The sequence below is a fragment of the Olea europaea genome, unplaced genomic scaffold (assembly GCF_002742605.1).
Source record: "Olea europaea var. sylvestris unplaced genomic scaffold, O_europaea_v1 scaffold1486, whole genome shotgun sequence".
Lineage (NCBI taxonomy): Eukaryota > Viridiplantae > Streptophyta > Magnoliopsida > Lamiales > Oleaceae > Olea > Olea europaea.
In genome coordinates this window covers 64108-75047 of record NW_019232425.1, presented here as the reverse complement: position 1 = coordinate 75047, position 10940 = coordinate 64108, and the positions used below count along the sequence as shown (strand labels likewise).

At 31.2% G+C, this 10940-nt stretch overlaps 1 protein-coding gene across 1 annotated transcript; it reads right to left on the bottom strand.

Annotated features, from left to right (window-relative positions):
- Positions 1-6747: 6747 nt before the first annotated feature.
- On the bottom strand, positions 6748-10628 carry LOC111376318 (cancer-related nucleoside-triphosphatase homolog). The gene is made up of 6 exons (XM_022999268.1): positions 10524-10628; positions 10348-10435; positions 10172-10262; positions 8209-8293; positions 7902-8058; positions 6748-7124 (listed from the first exon to the last, which is right to left on the bottom strand). Exons 1-6 carry the CDS (start codon positions 10563-10565, stop codon positions 7009-7011), a joined length of 579 nt encoding a protein of 192 aa, XP_022855036.1. The 5' UTR covers positions 10566-10628; the 3' UTR covers positions 6748-7008.
- Between the last annotated feature and the right edge of the window lie 312 nt (positions 10629-10940).

Below are 10940 nucleotides of genomic sequence, written 5' to 3'. Positions count from 1 at the left end.
ATTAGGATTAAAAGTCCAAACGTGGTTTGGTTTGGTTCGATTTAAGCGTCCAAATGAGTTTTTTTTTGGGTTAAAATTCACCCAAACCAACTAATTTGATTTTGGTTTTGAGTTAGAGTGAAAACTGCGCCCACGCCTACCTAGGAGCATAAGCCCCCTTTTGTAAGAGGGCCTGCAATTTATTTTTTTTATTGAGCACAGGCCGCTATTGTTTAAGGGACTGTACATATAGAAAACCCTATTCTTTTTCATGTTGGAGTGAAGTTTACTGTGTATCGTAAAAGGTTACCAATTATTTTTTATGTGATAAAAATCAAATCTTAATTTAATTAATAACTACTATTCATTCATTATCCGCATATTTATGTAAAGGGAGCAACTATTTCCATCCAGTATTTCTATATGTTCATCCACTATCATGCATCTTCTAGAACGTGCTTTATACAACAAGTGTACGAAATCAAATTTTGTAATATAAAATTGGAAGTAGAGTGTGAAACCCCATAGGCTGTAATTTAATATTTACCAAGTACTATAATTGAGTAACTTCTATTTTATCTAGACAAATTTGTTATCAATAATATTATCTTATTTAAGAGTAATCGTTATGATTAATTTGAGGAATGCAATTTATATAAATAAATCAATATAAGAAAGGCCTAAGAATGATTTTACTTAACTATTAATTATGTCTAACTATTCTAGTCAATTTTTCCATGTTTACAAGCAATAATTCTAATGCATTTCTCTCCCCTCTTTTGAGTATTGTCTAGAAATTAATCCTAGATTTCAATTCCAAATTAAAATCAAAAATTTATCAAATTTATAATTCTCTTACGGATTAAATTTCATGGATCTTATACTTTCTCTTGAACCATAAAATCTATGTTGTGCCAATCCTATGATCGTGCCTAAGTTCCCCTCTTTCGAGTGTCGGAATTGACTAATATCTATTCATTCAATTAGAAGCCAATTAATTGAAAACATTAATTTCATGGCACAATTAAACATATGTGGGAAATCAAATAGAAATAACTATAACATAATCAAACCATAATCTCAAGTTTTGGCTTCAATCAAGTTCTAGAAGATAAATTTAGGCCCCGTTTGATACCCAATTTTTTCAAAATGCATTTTTTTCTCTCTTCTTTTCAATCACACATTCTTTATTAAAATAATATTACATGTAAATAAAAAAAATTCTTATTTTTTAATCACACATTTTCCATCAATTTACTATTCTAAAATGCATTTTTACATAAAAATGTCTCCCAAACACCCTCTTAGTTCATGATATAATCCAGAAAAATACTAAAATTCATATAATAAAACATAAGAGGATAGAAAAAACAGTTGTAAATCTTTAATTTCTTCTCTTGTTCTTCTTTGCCTTATTCTTGAATCTCTTGATATTTTGCCCCTTTGAATTGTTGAATCTTGCTCCCTTCAATTCTATTTTTGGCTGGTTCAATTCTTCCAAAAAATAGGTTATTGATAGTGTATTTATAGTATTTTTAGTCTTAAACAAATAGGGTTGAATTGGACCAAAAAAGAGTCCAAAAATATATTTAAAAAATCCCTTTTTCGCATAGGTAGCACCCTGGCGCCCAAGACGAGCGGCATCATGTTCAATGTCAATTTTCAGCATTGTGGGCGCCACGACATCCACTTCAGGTGAAAAAGGCAGTTTGCGTTTCCTTCAATATTTTTATCATAACCTTTTTCTTTGGTTATCCAATTGAGACAATTTAAAATGCATTGGAAAGTTAACTTAAAGGACTATAACTTTGTTTCAGATATCATTCTCCAATTTGAAGGTTTGCTATATCAATATCGGTCTCAATATGAGAATAAAAATTCAGAATATAATTTTTTCGCTTGAAAATTGATGTGTGATTATACTTTGGCTATATTTGATACATTTGTCATCTTTCTTCATCCAATTGACCTGTAACGCTCTCAAAATTTTATCTTAAGGTACGACACAACTTTTGAATATTTGCACTTTAGTCTCCGAACTTTTGATCTCTTACAATTTAGCCATTTTCTCCAAATTTGTCAACTTTTGCTTATTTCCTTTAATTTCATCAACATTTATAACAATATCAAAACATACATTAAAACGCTCTAAAACTTGTACGAATTAGCTAAATATCAAGCTTAGATGGTGTCAAAAGTATGAATGAAATACATTCATCATCCACTTTTTTTAAAAAACTTATATTACATTTTTAACCTTAAGTAAATTTACTTAAATAGATACAAATAAAATCAAGTAAAATATATCCTTCTAAATCTATTCACTTTAGGGTACGATGGCCATCACTATATGTATCTATACATCAACACCAAGACTTCAGGCTATGATCTGCCAAAAAAAAAAAGTTCTTTTAATGCTGATGGCGTCTTATGTTCACCAATGCCACCACTATCGTTGGCTCTTCGAATTCCATTGCAAAGACCCCCATGTTCTGCAATGGAGGAAATTTTGATTACGAAAACTTTCTCATCATATCATTAACATATATCCATGTAATTGTTGCAAAATCTTTAGTTAAAGAAATCATCCCACTGCTTTTTCAAAATTTTCTACTTTATCTACCCAATAAATTATTATTCAGTGATAATGTAGCAATTTTTTTTCATGAACCCACAAAATATTTTGTTAAAGTTTTAAGAGCAAATTAGGCCCAGTACGACCTGGATGTTTTAAAATTGATTAATGCAGCTAACCTTTTTAACCTTTTCTTTTTACGTATTAAATACGGTGTAATAAAGGAAGATATTCAAAACCCTCCTCTCTCAATCTCTCCTCTCACTGTCCCAATTCATCATCTCTCATTGCCTTCCTCAAACTTCCCACTCGCCAATCTTGTTACCATATTGCCACCCCATCTCCATTCTCTCTTACTTGGACCCATCGGAGATATACCAAGCTAGGATCGACTGGGCTATTCAAATTTCATTTGTGTCCACAAATTGCCCTTCAACTACCCCTTTATTTTACGCAAAATGTCTGAACAAAGCTTGTTTATCATGGGTTAGAAAGATATATACGTGAGGCTCTGCAAACCCAATCCTTCTGACTGTAGCACAAAGGTTTGCCTATGTCAAACTCTTAATTTTTTTTGGTTCTGAATTGCGAAATTTGATTGGGATCTTGAGTTGGCCCTCATGGTAGGGCTTTGTGAAGCTTATTACTGGAGTTTTGTGAGTGTTCGATATGAAAAGTTCTGCCCATGTACATTAGTACGTCCCTAATCATTTGCAATGCCTTGTTATGCTCTATCCATTTATAGTTAAGCTCTTCCAGTAATAAGCACCCACGAGATAGTTTTATAATAAGATTGTGTTGCATGTCTTTTTTATTTGAATTTTCAAATACACGCACTTATATACCTAGTTAATTGTCACCTTTTTGAATTTTTGTCACTTTTTAATGGTATTTGTCACTTCTTTATTTTTATTTTTTTTTCAATCATATTTTTTGAAATTTCTCGCATTTTGGTGGTGGTGATGACCTCTTCTAGCAACGGAGATTGGGAAAAAAAAAAAAACACTCAACTTATTCTAATGTTGGGATCTTCATCAAGTGGAAGTCAATGGATTAGTTGAGTACTTGAGTTGTAAGATATCGGTGGCCGTGAATTAATTTAAAGATACTTGATATTTTAATTGGTGTTTTGTTAGTAAACTAATTTAAAAATGCTTGACGATAAACGGGGAAAGAGAAGAAACGGTGGTTGTGTCACTTTTTTGAATTTTTATCACTTTTTGAGTGCTTGTCACTTTTTTTAGTGACAAACATCACTTTTAATAAAAATGACATTGTATGTCATACATAACTTTAAAAAGTGATATTGTGTGACTTAAAAAAAGTGATAGTGTTTGTCATTGTTTTGAACTTTAGTGACATTTCTATAGTTATTCGATTTTTTGTTACTGTGTCTATTTTTGTCACTTTATTTTTTTTTAAAGAAATTTCTGTCACTTTTTGAGTGTTTGTCGTTTTTTTTTTTTTTTAAATTTGTGCCAATTTTTTTGTGTACGTTACTTTCTTTGAACTTTGTCACTTTTTCGAGTGTTTGTTACTTTTTTTGAATTTTTATTACTTTTTGAATGCTTGTCACTTTTTTTGAATTTTTGTTACATTTCTAATTTTTCACCACCTTTTTTTTTTCCGAATTTGTACACTTTTTTATTGTATGTCAGTTTATTTGATTTTTTTGTCACTTTTTCAAATGTGTTCTGTCACTTTTTTCTCTCCTTTTTTTTAAAAAAAAAAATTGTGTTACTTTTGTGAGAGAATGTCGCTTTCTTTGAATTTTTCATTACTTTTTCGAATGTTCGTCACTTTTTTCAATTTGTATCACTTTTTAAATAGATGTCACTTTTTTAGTGTTTGCCATTTTTTCTTATCATTTTTCATATGAATTGTCCTGGACATGATGAATATGTTAAGAACATGATTATTGGTGCTACACAAATGAATGGTGCTATTTTGGTGTTTGTCACTTTTTTTTTTTAGTTTTTGTCACTTTTTGAGTGTTTGTGTCACTTATTTTGAATTGTGAAAAAAGTGATAATTTTTTTTTTTTTTATAAAAAAAGTGACATTGTGTCACTTTTTAATTTTACACAATATTTTTTACTTCCAAAAAACTTTTTACATGATTTTTCAAAACACCTATAATTTTAAGGGTATTTTTGTAAGTTGCCCAAGTTTTAATCTTTACTTGCATTGGGCTTTTACAAAAAGCCACGCAGTCATAAAATTGCAACTTCTGGATTTTTTCTCGCTCTAGACAGTATGTTTTCTGTTGAAAAATATCCCTGTTGCACTTGAGTCATCCGAGGATTGTATGCAACTTAAGCCCTTATTTGAGCCCCATTTTTTTGGGAAGAATGAATTTTTGAATAGTGTATTAATGAAAAATGTGTGGTTAAAAAATAAAGAAAAATTTTGGATTTACGTGTAATATTATTTTATTGAAAAATGTATGGTTGAAATGATATCAAAACACTGTTGAAAAATGTATTTTTTTAAAAGAATGAGGCTCAAACAAGAGCTATGTGAGATTCTTTTTATTCTTTTTAAAAATTGTGTATTTCCATTTAATGCATTTGTTTTTGTTTTGATTATTAAGGTCATCTTTTAGAACTTTCCAAAAGAATCAGAACCAAACAAGTACTTTTGTTGATTGTAAAAAATCTTGATTTTTATAAAATAATTGTTTAGTAAAAGGCTGGTTTTAATTGGCTACATTTTTTTTTATCCTTCATCAAGATCTCTAGTTTATCCATGTATGGTTAAATATATTGATAGTTTGCCCATTCTTGTCTCAACATATTGTTGCTTTCTGATAACTTGTAAGTTATTGAGACGGATAAAATTTTGAGGACGGAAAATAGGGATATTTGTATTGAAATTTGGTGTGGATGTAGAGTTTTAAATGAATGAATTTAATAAGGTTAATATTGAAATAAACGTTGATAAATATAATGTTTTTTATAAAATTTAAAATTTTAATGGGGATGAACTTATGGTGAGCTAGATATATAAAATAAGTGAATGAAAATAACAATAACCTATATAAATTCAGTACTAAACTATTAAAATATATTAAAATTTGTGAATGAAAATAACAGTACTCTATGTAATGGGGATGAACTTATATTGAGCCTATTTGGGAGTGATTTTTTCTCCCAAAAAATTGATTTTTGGATTGTTATTTCACTATTTCAGTCATCATATTTGACTTCTTCTCTCACAGGTGGATCCCACTTTTCTCCTAACGGTCAAAAAATCAATTCTCAAAATCACTTCCAAATAGAACATTAAGGAAGAATCATTTTTTTTGTACGATTTTAACCCCTACAATTCAATTATTTCAATAATACCTTACTTTTCGTTTTTTGATATGTAATAAATTCTGCATAATTATTTTCATTTATGAAATTTGTGTTATTAATTATCAATTAATTAACATTAACATTAAGTTAGATTCAATGAATTTTCACTTGATAAATTTTGAATTACATGAATCTAGAGTTATTTTAAATGAATTTATTCATATTCACGTATCTAAAAATTTTAATGGGTGTTTAAATTTATGTATTAGCAATTAATTTTTATGTATCAAATGTAATATAAAAAAGATTGCTCATTTATAATATTTCATCATTACCAAAAAAAAAAAAAAATTGAATCTTAAAAATTGAGTTTCAAAAGTACAATTTTCTTTTTTTTAAATTTCTATGCTAAATTTTATTTTCTTTAATTCGTCCGAAACTCGTCAAATCTTCCAAAAAATTAGTATCAAATATTACTTTTACATCACTTGTTAAGTATTTTAAAATAATATATAATGCACGTTTAATTTTGACTAATCCTCCTAAAAGTTACTAATAATTTTAGGCAGATATGGACAAAATACTATTTTACTTTATTGGCATGAGCGCCAAATGTTATAAACAAAGAGAAGGATCTTAACGTCTGTTCACATACTTCAATTGATGATTTTCTGATTTAGTTTCCATAATTATTCATACCGTTAAAAAAAAGAAAAAAAAAATAAATTCAATCACCTTGGGCTAGTCTAGACATTGGTCGGTGAGCAGGCCCAGGCCCAGCCCATTACCAACCATACTGTACGTAGCATGTATAGTCAATCTGTGCACATGCACTTCCATTCACGTTCAACTTTCATGATGTTTGTACTTGCTTAACTACATTACTATCAGAAGCTAGTAAAATGCGAACACTTGATTTAGCCTGCCAGTTAACAACCAAAATGAAGAAGTAAAATTGTACCTCTTTTGGACAATATTACAAAATTAAACCCAATATCAAACATATCACTGCATGTCATTGGATAAAAGTTACTATCTAATATAACAAAATGTTCCCAGAGGGGAAATGGCAAGGACCACAATTTTTTGTAAAAAGGCACAGGACCCTTCTTGCTGAATCGACAGCTTAAGCTCGACTATCATACCTCAACAAGATCTAATGATTTTGTAGTATGTCTATCAAATGGGAATAAATTTGCTCCTTCATAGCATCCCTGTTGGTTGTGTTCAATGTATAAAGGCTAGCTCCTGGATGGTTTTTCAACCTAGCAACTGCACAGTGACAGAGTCGAAGTTGCGTCATAATTAAGTTTTTGAGTAAAAAAATATATAATAGCAAGTATATATAAATTCAGTCATAAAAATAATGTCACAAGAGAAGAAGTCAGAAAATCTGGAAACATGTTAATAATCTTATGTAAACGCAAATTGATTTAAATTTTGTGAAAAAAATGATTATGAATTTTCGTGCTACTAGATCATCTAAGTATAGTGGTATCTGCCACAATTCAAACTGAACTCAATAGTCATCTTTCAATAAAAACTCCAAACTAGAGTATCAATAAAAAAAAAAAAGGCTATAAATAAATGGAGACCAATCAAGCTTAGTTTAAGCCCTTGTTTGATTCCCATTAAATTACATTACATTACATTCTATTTTTCTCTCTCCTACTTTTAACCACACAATCTTTCATAAAATAATATTACCCGTAAATCGAAAATTTTTCCTTCTTTTTCAACCACTCATTTTTTCAACAAAACACTATTCTCCCCATTTTCATTACCCAAAATGGGGGCCAAACAGGGGCTAAAAAGAATCATACATAATGCGTGCATAACTCAATTTTGAGTTTTGCACAATAATAGTCCAGCAAATACTTCAGTGGCTTGTATGGAAGAGCTTTGAGCCAGAATGTTAGTTGATCTTACGCCTTACATTATATAAATAATGGTTTTTAAATTGGGTCTTGATGGATACATGTCGTACACTACATTGGCTAACGGTAAAAAATAAAAATTGCAGCTTATAGAAGTCTGTAGACGACATACCTCCAGGTATATCTCTGCCTGACTTTGGGATGGGGACAGAAGCCAACAGTGGGATATTTGATTCAAGCACTCTTAATACAGCAGGGAAGAATGATGAACTGAACAGCTCCATCTTACCAACTTCATCAATGATAAACAGATCGGTATCTTCCTTAACCTGGTAAAGGGACCATTGACCATTTAGCCCAAGTCATTAGAAAACCATTCAACTACCTTTATCTAAGAACAATAAAGTTACACCCATTCATCCAGAAAGTTCACTCTAAGCTCACATATGATTTATATATTATGTATTGACTGAGCCCACCTGTAATTCAGGTACTGCTAATGACTCAAACGATGCTATGTCAACTCTGTACCTCCCCACTGTGGGCCACCTATGAGACTCCGGGCTGCCATTGAAGAGGAAATGTAACCAAAGTTTCAAAAAATGTCAACTAGATCAAAGGGTTATTTTGTTGTTAGAATGAAGCAGTCTGCAAGCTAAGCAGAATAAAATTTCAAACCACAGACTCCCTCCTCTCGCAAACTATTTTAATTTTAATTTAAGCTCCCTGTCATGTTCTATTGCAAGTTCTAGACAGCCAATGCATTGTGAAACCTCACCTTCTGCCTCTGCCACTGACTTCACAGACAATAAATAAAGTGTTCCATTCATAGGAGAGGAATATATCATAGTAATGGCTGCCTAGATTGCATATGTTCACACCAATAAAGATAAAAAAAATAAAGGCTAGAAGACATTAGCATATTCATCAAAAACCACACTTCTTATGCAGTGGAGCATGGGGATACCCGACATCTCTTAGGAACATAGCCTCAAAACTACAGAAGTGCAACAAGCCCCACTTCATAAGTTTTAAAAAGTAGAATTTGGATAAAATTTTAATTTATTAATATATTCAGGAAAAAGGGTCAAAAATAAAGAACTCTAAATCTATAAGGAAAAAATTGGTGATACAACTTCGACTGCTGGGGTGATTATTGTGAATCAGATTTCCCCCCTGCTCTAATTTCATCTCTCTTGACCAGATTTTTTTTTTTTTTTTTTTTCGTGTTGCTGCTACTTTATCATTTAAGCCTTGAGCTACAAGTTGCTGAAGTCAAATTTCGTTTCTCCTATAATATACATTTCTTACTATAAAGTAAGAAAAAAGGAAAAAATTTCAAAATAGCTCACCCTTGTCATGGTCAATGTGAAAAATGTCCACAGTTAAAATTTGTCTGTTTAAAATCCCATTTTTGTGGATCTACATTTTTAAGAATGACCTTCACCACATCATCACCTTCTTACTCACCCCTACTCTCATTCCCTACCCCTTGCACTCTGAAAGCATCCCTTTTCATATCTCCATTTCTACCCTTTCCCCTTTCCACCTCTCTCCTTTCTCTTATGGAAAGCTCGAGAGACTCCTGAGCTCCCAAGCAGAAACTCGAGAAAATCAGGAGACTTTTGAGCAGCAACCTGGGATTCTCTCAAGTGGGAGAAATGGAGAAATCAAGGAGGAAAATGTGGGTAGACATGAGAGAGGAAGAGGGAAGGGGAATTGGAAAACAGATTCAAGGTGGTGCTAGGATAGCAGGGTGAAGGATGAGTGAGGAAGAAGAGGGTGGGAATGGCTGAGAAAGAAGATAAATGAAGGTGTTCTAAAAATATAGGAAGTTGTGCTATTTTTTATTTCTCTCTCGAACTTGATCCGTCTTAAATAATTTCTAAAAAGAAAGACATTAAGTAACAGAGAGATCATATATCTCCCCCGATCAATATTCAAGTAGTGTGAGTGAGTGGTTTATGAATCCTTTTTACAAACAAGGAAAAGAAAACTACAGAGTTCCTCCGATCAAATGTGATTTTTAAAGGTTATATTAACATCAATTTAAGTCAGATAAATACTAAAAGAAAATTTCAAGACACTTCCACAAACTCTTGCCATAAGACTCCACAAGGTTCTGTCATATTCCCATTCTCAACTAACGTTTATTTCAACAAGCAGCATTAAGCGAGCTACAGGATCACTGGTAGCAAAATAATAGGTTAAAGTGCACTTATAGTAAAATTTGACACGCATTATGTGAATTCCAACCTAGAAATCCTTCTACCCAGTTTATGAAATAAAGAAGATAAAATCTATTAGGGTAAAGATAATAAATTATATATAAAATTCATTAAACCTCATAAAAATCTATTAGGGTCAAGATAATAAATTAAAAAAAAAATGTTAAAGAACTTTTGAAATAAAGAGGTTGGGGGAGGAGAACAAGAAAAATACCTAGAAATTTTGGTGGAAGAAAGAAGACCCTTACGACCATCGAGAGTAACAACTTCAAAGCCTATCCTTTCTGCACCTTCTCTCACCTCGCCTATAACATTAAATTCAATTCAATTAAATAATAAATTTTCATTCACCGACTCAATATGTACTTGAATAAGAAAGTGCGTACATACGAGTGTAGAAGCCTTGGACCTTTAAGCTGGGATTAGATTGTTTAAGGCTCTCCAGCACTCGGATTATCAAAGTTGTTTTGCCCACTCCCTGCAAAACAAATGCACGGACGATTCGCCTTCATAATCAATGAATATAATCAATAAATATGCGAGCGTGTGTACTTGTACAGACATACGGGAGGTCCAGAGACGAGAAAGCATTTTCCTGGAGCAGCCATTTCTGATTTTCTGTCTTCCTTGTTAACTCTCAAACTCTCTTCCAGAAATATAATTTAGGAAATTTTCAGAATTAGTCCCTCAACTATAATGTTTTGAGTAATGTGATATTAGTTAACCTAAACGTTTCAATCCTTGATTTCAATTTATTTACAATGACCAACCTTATGGACGGTTTGTATCCAATTTTATGCCAAAAGTTCAAAATTTTCAATGACTATACCTTCATTTTCAAATTTAGAAAAAATAAAAGAAAAAGGAAAACATCTTCCTTACCGTGTCTCTTATTTCATATCATCCACACTAGTGTAATAATCATTTATTTATCACTCATTTTTATCCAATCTTAAATTAAGCCATTTAAAAATTCTTCTAAA